The sequence below is a fragment of the Micropterus salmoides genome, unplaced genomic scaffold (assembly GCF_014851395.1).
Source record: "Micropterus salmoides isolate LMB-PRFRI ecotype aquatic unplaced genomic scaffold, ASM1485139v1 Ms_hic_scaffold_10, whole genome shotgun sequence".
In the NCBI taxonomy this organism is placed as follows: Eukaryota; Metazoa; Chordata; class Actinopteri; order Centrarchiformes; family Centrarchidae; genus Micropterus; species Micropterus salmoides.
Window position 1 is genome coordinate 33,235,717 of NW_024040041.1, and position 18,721 is coordinate 33,254,437.

At 40.0% G+C, this 18,721-nt stretch overlaps 1 protein-coding gene across 4 annotated transcripts in view; it reads right to left on the reverse strand.

Annotated features, from left to right (window-relative positions):
- The window catches only part of LOC119895488 (protein TsetseEP-like), a 42,011-nt gene that overhangs the window by 14,385 nt on the left and 8,905 nt on the right, over positions 1–18,721 (reverse strand). For all 4 annotated transcript variants that reach the window (XM_038708643.1, XM_038708652.1, XM_038708668.1 and 1 more), the window contains exons 2-3: positions 8,669–9,323; positions 3,761–3,860 (exon numbers count right to left, since the gene is read on the reverse strand). In XM_038708643.1, coding sequence (XP_038564571.1) covers positions 3,761–3,860; positions 8,669–9,323 — 755 coding nt within the window. The remainder of the gene's footprint in view (positions 1–3,760; positions 3,861–8,668; positions 9,324–18,721) is intronic.

Here is an 18,721-nt window from a genome sequence, read left to right on the forward strand (position 1 = left end):
GGGCCCCAAAAGTCCTGTTATTTTTACCTTTGTGTGCACAAGATGTTAAATTAGTGTGCACAAGATAAAAGATCTGTATCTCACAAGATACACATATCACACATATCAGGAGTATAAGTTATTATCTTGTGTTGTGTTTTGGGATTTTAGGGGGCTCCGTACTATACAGAATATTGTATGACTTTGACCAGGAAATATCTGACGATAGAACAAGTTAACAAGATCACAACAGAAACTTGACCATGTTTATCTTCAGTAGTTCAAGCTTTACATTTTACAAGCCGTGAGTGATTTGATGTGTTAATGTCACTCGAAGCTGTGAACACTCTTTGGTCAGTACACAGAAAGTACTGAGGTCCGATACCCAGCCTTGGTTACGGGCGAGGCTGCAGCTGGACTGAATAAAAACCTGGAGCTGAGGAGGATAACATCACACTGACTGTGGGCACGGGCATCATTCACATGAGCTGAGAACTGAGTTTACAGAAGCTTAGTGAGGGGAGATGGAATGAGGAACTTGGACTGGGTTCAGCATCGAACTCTTTCCCTCTGCTGCAGAAATCTTTATTCATCTGTGACGTAATTTGGCCCTGAGACACAAGTCAGACTGAGAAGGGAAGCAACACACATGCAAAGACACCTATGGCAAGATGTTTTAACATGTATTCCAACTTACTAGCCGCTATTTAAACGCTATTTACTAGTAATAACTAGTTATTATTATTTAGATACTAGTCTCCAGATCTAAGGGAGGTGAATGCGGACGCAGAGACGCTTTATAGAGGAGACACGCCACTCAATCACATCCTCAACATAACTCTATATGAAAAGCCTGTAACGGCAAAGATGGCGGTTATCCCGCCCCTTTCACAAGAAACCCAATCACTGCTTTTAACAGCCAAAGTGGGAAACATATTTCAATCGTGTGGTTCCACTGACGTAAGGGTCTGTTTTACTTCTACTGCACATGCGTGGAAGAGGTGACGCATGCGCGGTAGAAGCATAACTGGTCAGGAAAAACTCTTTTTAAACCTTATTTTGGGGCAAAGTCGTCAAACTTTTTCAGAGATTTTTATTAGATTTTACTGCTGATTCTATTCATGTAGTTTTTATGTCTCGGTGACCTGTGAAAGTGCAGTTCTGGCTCTTCTGCTCATTCATTCAGATAGAAGCCTGGTCTTGTTAGTACGAAATAGCTGCCCGGAGGCGTTGCCAAGATGGCGGCTGAGTGGCTGGACTTGCGTCTAAGGACTTTGGTGGAAGTCCCTTAAACCTGCGTTCTATTGAACAGCCAGCAGGGGGCGACTCCGATGGTTGCAAAAAGAAGTCCGTTTCCATTAGAAATAATGGCAGAATGAGGCTACCTCTCAGCTGATTTATTGCCTCAGTAAACACTTTCCTACCTTGTAACTGAAAAGTCGTTACCATGGCGACCTGTCAATCAGGCTAGAGTGACGCGTACCCTCGGCATTGTGTAAATTTAACCAGCGCCGTTGAAAAAGCTTATTAGGAGTTGGGCTGTTCACTTTCTCTGGTGAGCACATTTAGTTTTAAGCCTGTTGTTCGCTAGACAAAATTATCAGCCCTGTTAAAATGACAGTTAACGTGAATTACAGATGCACCTAGCTAAGAAAGCTAGCTAGCTCTGCATGGAGCTCCGCCGTCTCGTCCAAATATGGTCACATCCGGTGCCGCTGGTTGCAAAAACTCGACATAGCGGCGCCCTATCGGCCAAACTCGAGGCTTCAAAACGGCAGTCCACAAACCAACAGGTGACGTCACGATGACTACGACCACTTCTTATATACAGTCTATGACTAGTGCTTATTTTTTAGATATCACTACTTACCATTAAATACTACTTTTTGAAATCTATGGCGCTCTGCAGTTCAGATATTAAGTACTAGCATCTAATCAATTGTTACTTGTAAAACGGGAAATAGTTACTAGTAACTAATGAATATATGCCGTCCCTGCTCTGCTTCTACTTTAAAAAACCCAACGGAAACACAATAAAGCAGCGCTGCCAAACCTCCGAAACACTTAAACAGCTTCTGGAGTTTAAAAAAAGCTTCCAATCAGAAGAGCTGTATACGCTCACTCCCTGAGCTGACAAAAAAAGAAAACTGTAAAGTCAACAGAAGAATGTGTTTCCCCCCCCCCGCCTGCTCGCCCTCTTTCCTGAGAAACGTTGTCTGGCTTCAGGCTCAGCAGCACCACAGCAGCAGAACTCGCTGACAGACAGAGACCATACAGAGGATTACGCAACACCATCCGGCCTCGGGGCGCGTTGACCCGATGAATGGAGAGACATAAAGACGGTTACAGCTGCCTCAATTAACCAGAATGCAATGCAGCTACACGACATGAGTGTCCTGGCGAGAAGAAAGATGAAGACGATGTAAATCATCAACAGGCTTCTTTTCAGTCTGCTGCATGTATAACAAGTACGCCATCGCACTGTAATGTTTGATACACACCAGAAAACTAAAGCTTTATCCACAGCGGCCATTTTATTGCTGGACTCCTGCCAAGTGTTTACGGATCAAACTGATGCCGAAATAACTACAATATGATGCAGATTTGTTAAACATGTGAATTCATGCTTTGCAGCAGGACAACAACTTTTAAAATGTTTGTTTTCTGAATGGCGTTCAGATCGATCGGGGCTATGCTATGCTAACTAGTTCACAGTTAAGTACAATGATAATAAAAGCTGCTGACTCCGAGCTCCTCCCGCGGGTAAACGGCGTAGTTGTAAGAGCATTATCCAGTCTGACTACGGGTGTTTATTTGTCCAAAAGCTGCAGCGCTGCTCACTTCGCTTTTGATCTGAAAGCACCACAAGACACATCGACAGCGGAAGTTCCTTTTGATTCCGCCCGATGCGACCTTATTTCAGAATAAATATGTATGGTAGTCAACGGCGAGAGACAACTAACGTTTTGATCCCGTTTGAATTGTGTGCCGAGTTGCACACATCTGATTTGAATGTTGGACTGCTGAGGACAGAAGGACACAGCACACTCTAAAGTTTGGTTACTCTCACAGTTATGAATATTAAGAATGAAACTAAATTTGATATCAGACACCTCAATGCCACTGTTCTTTTTATGGATATATATATATTTATAGAAATAGATAGATATAGGTTATTACTGTTAATTAACAGTGTAAGATCGGTACGGAGCCAGAAGTCCTCAAAGGTCCTACAAATATTAGATTAGATAAACCAAACACAATCTTAAAATCCAGTACATTTATTACGACTTGTACTACAATATTGAGGTACTTGTACTTTACTTGAGTACAACTTTCCCTCATTATGGAGGCCAATATTGTTCAGTTTTACTTTAATACATTTATTTGATACTGATGAAAATGTCAGAATAATGACTTGCTAGTGCTAATGCTAGCTCAGCTAACTCTGTGTAGCATCATCATATCAACATCCTGATTATCCAGGAGTCTGTTTTTATCTTGAGTTCCTTTAGTTCACATACTTAAATTAGAAAACATCTCTTTGACTTCACATCACAAAGTGTCAAAGGAGAGAAAAAAGCCCGTCCACCTCCCACCACGCCGCAGGATTAAAGCTTTAGCAGCTGCCTCTCAGACCAGCTGGCCTTTCGCTTCATGCAGGCGGCACACAAAAGGGGAAACTGAATAAAACAGTAGGACGTGTTGGTTTGTTTGTGTTAGCATGCAGACAACATGTCACACGTCACGCCATCAGGTGGTGGGTCGGGTTTAAACTGACCTCTGCTCCTCCTCGATCTCCTCCTTGGTCATCAGCGTCTCGAACTTGCTCTGTTTCTTCCCCGGAGTGAACGTCACTTTATCTTCGGCTGCAGCCACATCTGACACACAGGAGACACACAAGTAATTTACTTTTAATACTAATAATGTCAATACCTGTAAAAGAGTATTTTTACAGTGGGGTGTTGGTAATTTTACTCAACTAAAGGATCTGAATGTATTTGCATACTTCTCACTCACAACTCGTCACATCTGGACGCATGGTCAAGACCCTTTGGCGTCAATTTGTAACGCACTGAGGATCCCCGTAGTGTCATAGTTCAACGCACTGGGGGGAAGCCCTGTAGCGTTACTTTTGAACACTAAAGGTGGGTGTATAATATTTAACAGAAAAGTCAGAGTAATGTGGTTTGGGTAGACGGTGGGCCAGAAACCGGACTTTCAGTCAGGAGCCCGGTGTTCATTTCCCGTGTGAAACAAAAAATCAATACTGAAAGTTTTTGTTAAAGTTACGCAAGTAACGTAAATTAACCTAAGTAAGTTAACTGATTTACGTAACTTAGTTATTTTACCTAAACCACAATCTTTTCCTAAACCTAACCAAAGTACCTTTACTTTGAAAGTCTAACCGGATATTGCATATTTATTGTTGGTAACAGGGGTCGTGGATGTTGAGCGAACCTAAAGTTGCATGAATGTGATTCATGTGGTGACATAAACAAACGTGCTCTGATAGCAAGGCTATTTTTCAAACTCAATCTTGTTTATTTCAATTGTCTGTTAATGATTGATAAAAATTAAATCCAGTTTTGCGGGGGTGGGCGTGACAAAAAAAGTTTGAAAATAAAGATTTTCCTATTAATTATTTGATGTGTGCTAAAATGGTTAGCATATCATTTATAGGCTAATATAATATTATACAATTTACAATAATATCACTCTGACTGGAGTTAGCTTATAAATTGCTATCACTTAACTTGGCATATGTTGTGTTAACATTTTACTATTACTTGATGTGTGCTAAAACAGTTAGCATTTCATTTCCTATTACTTAATTTGATGTGCTAAAATGGTTAGCATATCATTAAAGGCTAATATATCACTTTGCCTGGAGTTAGAATATAAATTGCTATTGCTTATCTTGACATATGTTGTGTTAACATATTACTATAACTTAATTTGATGCGTGCTAAAACAGTTAGCATATTAATTCCTACCACTTACTTCATTTGATGTGTGCTAAAACAGTTAGCATATGATTTCCTATTACTTAATTTGATGTGCTCTAAAATGGTTAGCATATCATTTATAGGCTAATATATTATTATACAATTTACAATAATATCACTCTGGAGTTAGCTTATAAAATGCTATCACTTAACTTGACATATGTTAACATTTTACTATTACTTGATGTGTGCTAAAACAGTTAGCTTTTCATTTCCTATTACTTAATTTGATGTGCTAAAATGGTTAGCATATCATTAAAGGCTAATATATCACTTTGCCTGGAGTTAGAATATAAATTGCTATTGCTTATCTTGACATATGTTGTGTTAACATATTACTATAACTTAATTTGATGCGTGCTAAAACAGTTAGCATATTAATTCCTACTACTTACTTCATTTGATGTGTGCTAAAACAGTTAGCATATGATTTCCTATTACTTAATTTGATGTGCTCTAAAATGGTTAGCATATAATTTATAGGCTAATATATTATTATACAATTTACAATAATATCACTCTGGAGTTAGCTTATAAAATGCTATCACTTAACTTGACATATGTTAACATTTTACTATTACTTGATGTGTGCTAAAACAGTTAGCTTTTCATTTCCTATTACTTAATTTGATGTGCTAAAATGGTTAGCATATAAATAAAGGCTAATATATTACTCTGCCTGGAGTTAGCTTATAAATTGCTATCACTTAACTTGACAAATGTTTTGTTAGACTTTCTTATTACTCAGTTTGATAATGCTCAAAGCCAGATTATTCAGGACACACGCAGGATGTTGGCGTTGAGGCTTTATTGGCGCTGAATCTGTAAATTGAATGAATGGTTGATAATACTGTGCGCACGTACAACACACACACACACACATTAGCAACACACACCTGCTGCTCCACCTGTTGTGTGACAGGTTGGAGGGACATAAAGCAGATTGTCAGTCTGGACAGCGGCTGTTGTTCAGGGCAGCCAAGTGCTTTACTGATTAAGTATCATCCTCCTGAAGCAGATGGCTGCTCCGCCTCTGTGCACAGCAACTGATCCACAGTCAATCCACTGCTGTCAGTGGACTGAGGAGGTGGCTGCTGTGACTTGTGAATACAAGTAGAGACGCACACAGAGCACGTGTGTTTATTCACGCTTCATGTATCTGTAGCTGCCGGCATGTTCAACATTTGTTCGTTAGATATAAATAAAGCGCTGACATTGTTTCCCAGCAGATGGAAACCAGACGTCCTGAGCGGTTAATCTTGTGGACGGAGGATTTTCTGCTTAGTGGCATCATGAGATTATATTATTATTATTATTATTAGTTCACTGTGCAAATGTATTGATTGTTAATACATTTCGTAGCGTAAAGATGTGTCTGTGCTGTAAATACAGGCAGCCAGCTCGACTCTATCGGCTTCTCCTGGAAATAACTTTTTATCAGCTGTGTGCAGCCGCTGCGTCTGCCTGCTGCATGGAGCTGATGTTCTTCTCAAAGATTAGATTTAGAGCAAACAAAGGAAGCCTCTCTAATACACATGAATCCAGTTAGAGCGTAAAAGACTGTATTGAGTTATTGGTGAATTACATACGCTTGTTTTGTCTCACTGATGTTTGATATGAGGAGCTTTGTCCTGTTGCGTTCAGTTGGACCTGCGTGTAGTCTGACAAAAGTGGTGTTGGGAGTAACGCGTTACAAAGTAATTAAAGTAATCTTTGCTTTTTTGCTGTAATATAGCGCATTACTAATAAAATTTCTGTAATATTATACTTTCAATCACAATAATGCGCGTTACACATTTTAACCCGAAATTAAGGGTGTCTCTAAAATATTGACAAGTTGCTGTTTTTACCATGTGTATTTTTCTGTATTTATCATCATCGATCATGTTTAACGATTTCCTTTCCTGATCAGAGAACCAATGAAATTTATGCTGCTGTACTTTGTGCGTAAATACGCTATTGCAGGTTTTTATTTAGCCACGATGTTTGAATATTCTATTTGCCTAGTTTGATAACTACTAAATAGTGGGATGATGTTTAAGATGTTTAATGAAAGATACAGTGAAATTTAGGCTGTAGATCAGAATTAATTGCTTATCCAACTGAGGGACAACGAGCCATTTTTGGATTTCAACAAATTGTTGCTAGCACCGGCACTCAGGCCTGATAAAATACAAGACTGGACATGTATACAACAGGCCTTTGCAAGGAAACTGCAACTCTGAAGGCTGTGAAGGTCCTTATGTGATGCAGCACACAGACTTGGAGTGCCTGTGTTGATGTTAACCAACTGTAGGATTGTTTTACACATATACAACGTTTTGCTAATACCAAGATGATGTCTCACATTTCAGTCTTATTACTTTAGAAGTGTTTTAGGGTAGAATACACTATTGTTTTAATATTGATTATATGTGTAGAGGTGGAGAAGAGGAGGAGACAGGATATATCAACCAATGTAATGACTTTGAGGAGTCTGCTCCTTTATATAGCACCTTTCTCAGACAAGAGGGGTCACAAAGTGCTTCACAGTATAAAATAAAATAAAACAAATAAAAACAACAACAACAACAACAATACATAAAATACAAAACCATATGGCTAGTTAAGGTGTTAAAACGTGTTCTGGGAACAGTTAAAAAGGTCTTGGCCTCACGACCTCAGAGAGCGACCAGAAGTGTGTGCGTGCAATAGATCCTGGATGTAAGAGGAAGCTTGACCATGCAAGGCTCTAAGTAATGGTTAAAATTTTAAAATGCACTCTAAAACCAATCGGAGGCCAATAAAGGGCCTTAATCACAGGAGTAATGTGTGATCTCCTGCTTGTCTTAGACAAAAGTCTTGCAGCTGCACAACTTGCAGTTTGTCCATGGAGGATTTGTTTAAACAAGTGTACATTTATTCATTTTAGCTGAGGCTTTTTATCCAAAGCGACTCATAGCTGCTATATATATATATGTCAGAGGTCGCATGCCTCTGGAGCATCTAGGGGTTTAGTGTCTTTCTCAGGGACACAATGGTGGATACAAAGGCATAGTCTTATCCATTGCGCCATCAACACCCCGTGTACAGTACATTGCAATAATCCAAATGATAAGAAATAAAAGCACAAACAAGCATCTCCATCTCACCACAGATCCACCACAGAATGTTCCTGAGATGGAAAAAACAGGAACAAACCACAGATTTAACGTCAAAAATGACACCCAGATTTCGCACAACATCAGTACAGTCAGAGGATGACAGAGCCCCAGTGGCGTGCCTAATCTTAGGGGTAATGTTGTCTGGGGCAAAAATCACCACCACCATCAGTTTTGTCTGAATTTAGTTGCAAAAATGATGTTGCCAGTCATTTATTAATGGAGGCTAAGCAATTGTGCCACAAGGACAGTTTGTCTAGCCTATCAGAGCAAAAAGATAAATATAATTGGATGTCATCAGCGTAAAGGAAATATAATGTGTGAGAGTGAGGCCCGGTCGGCCTCTGGCCTGGTCTGAGGGTTTTTCCTCCTACAGCGTCTTTCTCAACAGGGAGACGATTCATCCTATTTCACCCATCAGCAACCACCTGCTATTAACCAGACTGTTCCAATCCATTGGATGGGTGCATCCCTACTGCAGTGAAAAGAGAACTTAAGAGGCCAAGTAGGAGTACTGGTGTACGTGAACAGCAGTCTTACCATTGTTCAGGACGGTCTCTGGTTCAGGTTCTGGTTCAGGCTCAGTAGGTGCTTCCACGACGGGTTCAGGGGTCGGCAGGTGGTCTTCTGTGGTTGCAGGGATTATCTCAGGTGAGGACTGCTCGGGTTCAGGTTCAGCTGCAAGCTGCTGGATCGCTTCAGATACCGGTTCAGGCTCTGGATCAGGCACTGCAACAGGTTCTGGGACAGGTTCGGGTACTGATGCTGGTTCTGGAACCGCAGCTGGTTCTGGGACAGGTTCAGGTGCTGAAACTGGCTCTGGGATAGGTTCAGGTACTGATTCTGGCTTTGGTACAGGTTCTGGCTTTGGGATAGGTTCTGGTGCTGTAGCTACTTCTGGAACATGTTTTGGTTCTGGTAAAATCTCTGATACTGTGACTGGGTCTGGTACTTTTACTGGTTCAGGAGCAGATTGTGGTGCTGATACGGGTTCTGATTCTTTCACTGGTTCAGGGACAGGTTCTGGTTCCGACACGGGTTCTGGTACTTTTACTGGTTCAGGGACAGGTTCTGGTGCCGACACGGGTTCTGGTTCTTTCACTGGTTCAGGGACAGGCTCTGGTGCCGACACAGGTTCTGGTACTTTTACTGGTTCAGGGACAGCTTCTGGTGCTGACGCGGGTTCTGGAACAGCCTGGAAAGACACATGGTTTAAAAACAGTTAATTTATTCCAGAGTTAAAACCATAAACTTCCCAAACAGCTGATCTGAGCAGCAGTTTGTTGTGATGCAGCTGACCGAGAGACAAGTCCTGAAACAGAAGCCGGGACGTGTGAACAGACGTCCACCAGTATTTCAACTGATCTATAAAACTTCACTGGTGAAATAATCCTTCTGGTAAAAACATTAACATAAAACATCTCTACATTTAAATAAGTGGGAGAGCAGGAGGAAGTTCCTCATGGGGATGTGAAATTATACAAATGGCAGCGGTAAAAATACAAATATCAATAAAAATGGATCCAAAATATTTATTTAAATGATGTTTTCATGTAAATAAAACACAAATTAAATGATATGGATGTCCAACACGATCTCATCCCAGAGCATATGGACGCTTTGTTAACACCGTTTAACGTTGCTTTTTAACGGCCTGGGCACCCTTTAGCAACATCTGTGGACGTGTTTAGCAAGAATAAATATGCCATGCTCGGTTATACTTTCAAATTAAAACAAGTGGTGCAGTTGGGTCAGGTTTAGGAAAACATGGTGGTTTGGGTTAAAATAACTACGTTTCTTACGTGACTTAAATTACGTAAGTTAAGTAACGTTACTTACAAAAGTTTCATAAGATCACTCAAAGGAATCAGTGTTAACTTATTGTTTCACACGGAAAGCGAACACTGGTCTCCTCGTTGACAGTCCGGATTTTGGCCAACACATCCACCCCAACCTCCTCCTTACTCGGACCTTCTGTTCTTTAAAGTAGTAGGAAGCGAAAGGCTGCCATGTGAGTTGGTACCAAATGCTGAAGGACGTGACGCTCTGGAAATGAGAACGGGCTGAGATATCTATATTAGCCTTCAGCATAGACCTTTTCCACCAACCCGTTCTAACTCCCTAACTCCTCACATATGGACGCATGGTCAAGACCCATCGGCGTCAGTTTGTAACGCAGTGGGGATCCTTATAGCGTCATAGTTCAATGCAGTGGGGGAAGCCCTGTAGCGTCAGTTTTTGACAGTAAAGGTAGGTATATGATATTTAACAGAAAAGACTGAGTAAGGAGGTGGATGGAGGGCCAGAACCCCGACTTTGAACCAGGAGGCCGGGGTTTGTGTCCCAGCTGAAACAAGTTAGGGGAGTTACTTAAATTGCGTACGTTAAGGAAGTGATGTAAGTTAACTTACTGACCTACGCAGTTATTTTAACCCAAAACATGATCTTTTCCTAACCTTAACCAAGTAGTTCTTGCTGTTGCTAAGCGTTGCTAACTTGACCGTGGAGCCTTAAATGTCTAAAAATGACGCTAAAGTGATTCCCAGGGCTTTAAAAAGCGACGCCAAAGGGCCTTGACCAAGCGTCAATATGTGCCGGGAGTTGGGAGTAAGAATGCGTTGCATTGTTTCCACAGCAGATCTGGACTTGGTGTACATTAATAACATGAATATTGCGCATGCTGGCTCACCTGAATGGAACTAAACCTTCGTTAATAATTTCAGTTGTACACCTGTGCTTTTTTAAAACAAGTCAAAATACCTGCTGTGAATAAGCTGAAACATCCTCCCAGAATAATCACATGAACAAAGTCTGCAGTGCTGATCAAAAGTATAATTAATATATCATCGGTCAAGGTGATCAGATTAACATTTTGTAGAGGTGATATCTGTACACGTGAACAGTGAGCGCTGACTGGGCCGCCGACCTCTGACCGACTAACGCTGGAGTGACTCCTGTCAGTTGCAGCTCCCCACCAAGGATCAGGCGCCGCCTGCTGCTGACACCAGGACAAATAAAACCCTCTTCAGTGTCCAACCTGTCCTTTCCCTGACACCTGACACACACACATATATATATATATAAATCCATCTTTTCAATGACCGACCTGTACAGACGCACCACTCTGAGTCTTGTGAAGTGCTGAGTTTGCACATTTGAGCAGCAGATATGGTTTCTCCACCAGCCTCTGATGCTGTTACGACAGACGATGATGACAGGATTCACAGTTTTAGGAACAAACTTGTGACTGAGGTTTCCTTTAATGAGGTGTTGTAGGAAACTTATCAGTCCTTAAACGTGGAAGGCTTTAAAGTCACAAGAGTTCAATTTAAGTTCAAGATTAGCAGACACTAAATCAAGATCATAAAAAACAAAATCAAGATAATAAAATACTTTATCAGTTCTAACAGACACTGAATTCATCCTCTGAACCACAGCAAAAAACGTGGAAGGCTTTAACGTAGAATGGAGGGTTTTGTTTGGCTCGATTTTAACTAAGCCTCATGTCACAAGAGCTCAGTATAACAAAACAACCGAATGACCTGTTTTATTAGAAAAATCAAATTACAATCATTCTCAACTTTTTATGTTTGTGGAATCAATGATCTAATCTAATCTAAACATGCCTCCTTAAGCCCGTTAGCAAAGAGTCTGGCACTCGGTCCCCTTAGCTTAGCATTAGCATTTGGTCCTGTTATCTTTTAAGTCTTGTTAGCAAACAGTTTCCGAGCCCCGTTTATGCTTCACTGAGCAACATCAGCAGAATGGGAAGAAACTCTCGTTACTCTGTAGTTCTTCTCACCAAGTGGGAAATATCATCACATCTGATCTCCGACTGCTTGGAGGTTGAGTTGAGCAGTTTTTCCAACTTGGCAGCATGTAATTATAGTCTGAATGGTATAAAGTGAATGAAGCAGTTAGCTTCAAGGCTTCTGACCTGACAACTACAGGATTGACTGGTGACTAGTTAGTAAACAAGATGTAAATCAGACAGCTTTGGAGTTGGTGGATGGTGGATATTTTTTATTGTAGGCTAACAGTTTCCCCCTGCATCCAGTCTTTGTGCTAAGCTAGGCTTAACACATCAGCTCTGTAATGTTCCAGGCATAAACAGGTACCCCTTACAGAAAAAACACGAATGTCGTATGTTTTCATGTGTTAAATTGCGTTTAACGGCGTTTGTTGTGAATCTTTGTTACAACATGTTTACTTAATACCAGATAATAAAACGACAACTGAAGACGAAATGTTTTCTGGATAAGAGACTGCAGTGTCCTTGTCGGGTCCCATCAGACAAAAGCAGCCTCGACCTGGACAGACGCCACAGCTCTCTGATGACTCACTACAGTGACAACCGGTGGCATCATGAGAGGTCAGACAGTGAAATGAATCAGTCCTGACCGCATTAAACCACTGACTGCTCTCTGCAGCCTGCCTGGTCTCTTAATCCCACAGCAGCCCGTCCATCACACCCTCAAACTGGAATGGCATCCATAAAGCTTGAAACACTGGTCCCTTCATTTGCTTCTGAATTCCTGAGCTATGAAACGTCAAAATAATCTCAACACCAACGAGCTGACTTGCTGCAACAAAGCGCTCTGGGTCAGGATGCTAAAAGCAAGGTTATAACATCATTTTATGAGTCAGCAGGATGATAAACTGTAACAGCTTGTACTGCTGGCCGCCTAAATTGGTTAAAATATGTTTGTTGGGTGAGTAATTCCTACATGAGATCATCGCAAACATTGTTTGTAATCGTTCCCGAGATATTTCTGCTCTGTGGAATGCATCAACCAAACAGCAGAGGCTCACAGAGACTTTATGGAAGGCCATTACTGCCAAGACAAGGAAAGAACTGATGAAATTTTACAGAAGAAATACAAATGGTAGGTCAACATTTTTAGATAAGGAGTCAAATTCTTTTGATATTAAATCAAGATTGTGAGATATATAAGACATTAATATAAAATCGAGGTTACCAGACACAAAATCAACAAAATAAAAGACAAGATTACGAGATACGAAATTACTATAACCTGAGACACAAATTCAAGATTGTAAAATATTAAATAAAGATTACAAATTACAAAATCATGATTATAAAATACTAAATGAAGATTACAAATTACAAAATCATGATTATAAAATACTAAATGAAGATTACTACATACTAAATTACCATAACCTGAGACACAAATTCAAGATTGTAAAATATTAAATAAAGATTACAAATTACAAAATCATGATGCTGAATCAAGATAATAAAATACAAAATCAAGACCACAATATACTAATTACAGATTATGAGATACTAAATTAATATAACCCAAGATACAAACTCATGATTACGAGATGCTGAATCAAGATTCTAAGATCCAAAGTCAAGATTATAAAATACAAAAATCAAGATTATGAGATATTAAATGAATACAAACCGAGAGACTAAATGAAGATGTTAAAACACTAAATCCAACTGAAATGTTCAAAATCCAAATCAAACTAAATAGAAGTCACATGTAATTTTGGAAAATAAGCTCGGCCTTCCTGACCTCAGAGAGCATTTCCTGGTAAATATATCTCAACATTACACTGACTGCTTCACTCTTAAAAGCCATTTGAGCTCTTTAGCGGGGCGCATTGGATCTCCTGGCATGTGGGTAATTTAGTGAACAACCTGAGCAAACACTAATGAGGAAGCGGCGCCAGTTGTTGAAGAGCCTGAGGCATGAGATCAGCAAGCTGCTCCTCTGTTATAAGGTCGATGAAAAGAGATGAATAGGATCTATTAACAGAAATGCAATATAAGATCCATGTTTTCAGTGGTGTATAAAAACCTTAGATAATGAACTGTTATGTTTTTATTACCTTAGAATGAGACATTTATATCTACATACACTGCGGGTCTTCAGAAGGAGAAAAACATGTACTAGTATTAGTAGTAGCAGCAGTCTGGTTTGTTAGAAGAGAAGTGAAATTTGGACAAATGGAGGACCACACGTATTATTTAGCACAAATAAAAATGTGTCGCCCACTGTAGCTTCTCTTGGTCTCTTGCAAAGGGAGGGGGGAGCAGTGACTGATGGTGCATTCATGTGGTGTCGGAATAATCAAATATGTTTTCCCCTCCTTAAATCTTTATTGCAAAGAGAAATAAAGTGTCCATGGGATATAAAGAAGTATACAGAACAGCTTTTCCAGGGGTAGTCTATATTATATAAAGAGATTCAAAGAGGACCGCGACCCTGTACACAGGATAAGGGGTAACGATGGATGGATGGATTCAAAGAGGACCATATGGTGACAGTTTTCACAGCCTTTTTTATTGTTGAATGTGTTGCAACCCACACTATCCCCCACAGGATTCCCTTGTGGACACTTCTCCAAGTCCACAAAATACATGTAGACTGGATAGTCAAACGTCCCATGAACACCCCCGCAACAACCCTGCAGGAGTAAAGAGCTGGTCCACTTTACCACGGCCAGGACGGAATCAGCATTGCTCCTCCTGAATCTGGTCTTCGACAATCGGCCGAAGCCTCCTTTCGATCACCCAGGCTGAGCAATGTTACACCCCGATAATTGGAGCACACCGACCGGTTCCCTTTTTAAACAAAATGGGAACCATGTAATATGCTAATTCGTGGTTTTAAAGCAGGTAGGTAGAAGTAATACTCTATCTAATCCATCCCTTATGCTTTTGCTCCTGTGTTTTTGGTTTTGTCTCTCTTGACTAAAGCTCCGTGTACACCGCCACAACATGTGGAGAAATACGAAGACTGACCGGGGAGAAAGGAACGGTCAGATAAAGATGGGCGTCTACAAGATACCATCTTGAGATTTACATTCCCATGAGCTAAACCCCTGAGGTATTCTGCTGAGGAATAAACATCAGTAGCCAAACAGCGCGAGATGTTGGGAGGGCTGGAAAAGAGAGCGGAGAGCTTCCATCTCGGTCTGAACACAGTCTCATTGTTCCCTCAGCTCTCTGATGCCGCCTCCGTTCATGAAAGACACAACGAGACACTTCTGTTCTCTGCAGGTCTGCCGTCCTGAGGCTGACGCAAGCTGTCAGTCTGACTGTTCATATCCACAACAAACCTCATCAGACTGAATTCTTCTTTATTTCTCTTCATGTCTCATTTATACCGTTATGATGACAGCAAAAATGCCCAAAAGTTATGCTTTAAAGACTCTGTTTCCGACTCTCCTTCTGGTTATTACTGTGAACTCTTCTCCTCAGTATCCTGACTGGACCGGAGATCTTCATCACGGCCAAAAAAAGACCAACAAATGCCAGGATGTGCCGTCATTGGTGGGTTAGAGGAGAGGGCGTGGCAGCTGAAAGCACCACAGAGGAGGAATTAGCGGCGACATGAAGCCATTGTTTTCTCCTTGATTTGATGCCAACAGCTCTGAGAGGCATGTTCAGCCAAACCAGGCCAGACCAGGTCAGCTTCAGAGGGAGGAGGAGAGGCAGAAACTGGGCCAGGCCAGGCAGGAAATACCAGGAGAGGGATGTCACCCAACAGAGCAGCAGCAGTCCATGACACATTCCTGCTCAGTCTGATAAAGCCCAAAGAGACGAGAGGTCCGTCAGCGCCACACAGGCCGCACCCCCCTGGATGACTCATGGTTAGTCCTCTCAGCACAGCTGACTCATGGGACGTATTAAAGATGGAGGACGTGTGGGAGCTGGAACAACGTTTATAAATTATGACCTATGCATGTTTTGGAGACCACGTGAAAGAGTTGGAAGTACGACAAATATAAATTTAACAAATGTTTTGCACTATAGCAAAACCATTTCAGGGGCGCCATAGAAATCTGAGAACTATGGTGGGAAATAAAAATTTACAATTTTAGTGGGGACATTTGAGGTCACTACATAAAAGCCTGGACATGACGACACATTTTGGGGGCAATATTTTGGAAAAATAACACATTTTATGTAAGTTATGATAAATCAACCTTGTAAGTTGTCAGTGATGGACAGTTACTAAGTATATTTACTCAAGCACTGTGCTTAAGTACAAATTAGAGGTATTTGTACTTGAGTATTTTTCTTTCATGCCACTTTTTAACAAAGTCAGGGTTTTAAAAATATGTTTCGCAATAAATTAAACTACAACAGTTTATACAAGTACATCTGAATCAATTAGTTCTTGACTGTAATTTAATTGGCAACTATTTTTATGATTGTTTAAGTAATTTTTCATATAAAAACATTTCATGGTTCACAAATTGCTGCTTTTCCTTTTGATTATTTTAATGTATTTTTAATCATTTTGAGGTTTAGACTGACAGAACAAACATTGTTTTGTTTTTTAAATTTATTTAACAGGGACAGTGCACATTAATCAACACTGCAATTAAACTTCAACGTAAACGTACCGGAGTTAGTTAAATAGCTAATTTTCATCCGTAGTCCCTGAGCAGGTTATAGCTAACTAATATCCAACATCATCAATACATCAGTACAGTGCTTCAACAAATACTGCAAGAAAAATACATTAAAATGATCATGCATAACAACATTACAAAAGTGATAAAAGTATTTGTAAAAAACACAACAACAATTTAGTTCCAAGTATCATCAGTATAGTGCCTAATCAAATACCGCAAGATAATACATGACAAAATTTTTTTTAAATTATGTAAATTGCTAGTGGCTACAAGTCTGTTGTACTTTAAGCCATGTCTTTAGTTTATGTTTAAAAGTTAAATAGTTGTTGCATTCTCTCACTTCAACAGGTAAACTATTCCTGTGGGGGGTAGCTCTATGCCGTCGGTCCAAACTTACAACGTCTGTATTGTACAATACAGTGCCCTCTACTAACTGCCCTTGTTACCCTACCTCTGCTTTCCTTCTGCTTTATGGACTGGTTAAGTGGGGGAGGGGCTAGTCCATGTAACACCTTGAAAACAAGGCAAGCATCTGCAAAAAAATTTTAAACTATCTAAACTTTTTTATTATGTGACAGTGATGATAACTATCTATCAAGAGTCTTTATTGTCTGTTTGTTCAGTGACTCAATTGGTTTCAGAGGTGTAGTGTTTGTTTGAGACCAGCTTGTAAAGTAATATGTTATAAACATGGATTATTTAGCCAGTTAGGAACCTGTGCCATGGCTGCTGTTAGTTTGTTTGCAGCTTGTTGTTTGTTTTTTGGATGCACATATAGAGCTGTGTCATCAGCATACTGACAGAGGGACAGGCTAAGGGTAGGTCATTGATATACAAGCTAAACAAAATTGGGCCCAGCACCGACCCTTGGGGAACACCAATATTACAATCTAGGTATGTAGACTGTCCATTGCCAGTACGTACACTTTTCTTCCTGTTTGTTAAATATGAGTTCATCCATTTATTTGCATCTTTGGAGAAATTAAAAAAGGATAGCTTTTAGAGGAGTACCTCATGGTTTAATGTGTCAAAAGCCTTCTTTAGATCCAAAAATACTGCTCCTATTTCACGACCTTCATCTAATTTTTTTACATTTTCAATAAAATAACAGTTGGCTGTTTCGGTAGAGGGTTTGGAACGGTATCCAAATTGCATTAGATGCTAAGGAAAGTGATTTCGTGCTCAGGTGAGCTGCTTTGCTACCCATCTTTCAGCAACCTTTGTCACTATGGGTAAAATACTGATGGGTCTGTAATTTCCCACAGTTGTTCTCTCACTTGCCTTAAAAACGGGTGTCACAACAACCGTCTTTCCAGGTGCTTGGAAAAATTCCATGCTTAATTGATAAGTTGACCAGATGAGCAATAGGATAGCTTAGGACATCCTTGTTTGATTTAAAAAATGTGGTATTCAATCCATAAGCATCCCTTGCTTTTGAGTCTCTTAAGGAGCGTATAATGTTTTCAACCTCTAATTCAGTTATTTCTATTATTCTAAAAATTGGTTTGGCATCATTGATGCAAGCTGTAACTCTACGAGAGAAGCTCTGGGCCAACTCCTCCACTGAGTTTATAAAAACATTTTTTGAAAGTACTTGCTATCAAGTCATGATCGTGTTAAAATTCCATTAACCATAAGTTCAGGTTCCTTTGTCCTCTGATCTTTATTAAGTCCAGTTAGTCTATTGAGATTTTTTCAGACAAGTTTCCCCTGGCATCGTTAATAACAATTAATAAACAAATTCAGCTTTAGCCTTCTTTATATTCCTTACTACCTTATTTCCAAGTAATTTAAAGTTAAGCCCATCACTGCTATTACCTGATTTAAGTGCTCTTTTCAACGCCAGGTCCCGTTTTTTTCTATCTGATTTTCATCCCAATTTCTGTTGAAATCACCCATTAACATAAGCTTTTTTTTTTACCATCACATTATTTAAGTATTCTGTATAGCTGGTCATAAAACAAACTGTTAGATGATTCAATTCAATTCAATTTTATTTATATAGCGCCAAATCACAACAACAGTTATCTCACAGCGCTTTTCATAACTATGATGGTGGTCGATACAGACAGACAACAGTAAAGGACATTTCTGGAGACAATGAAATATTCAATCCAATATGTTCCATATCGGTTGCATGCGACCACTCAATGAGACTGCATGTAATAGTCTCTTTAACATAGATTAATA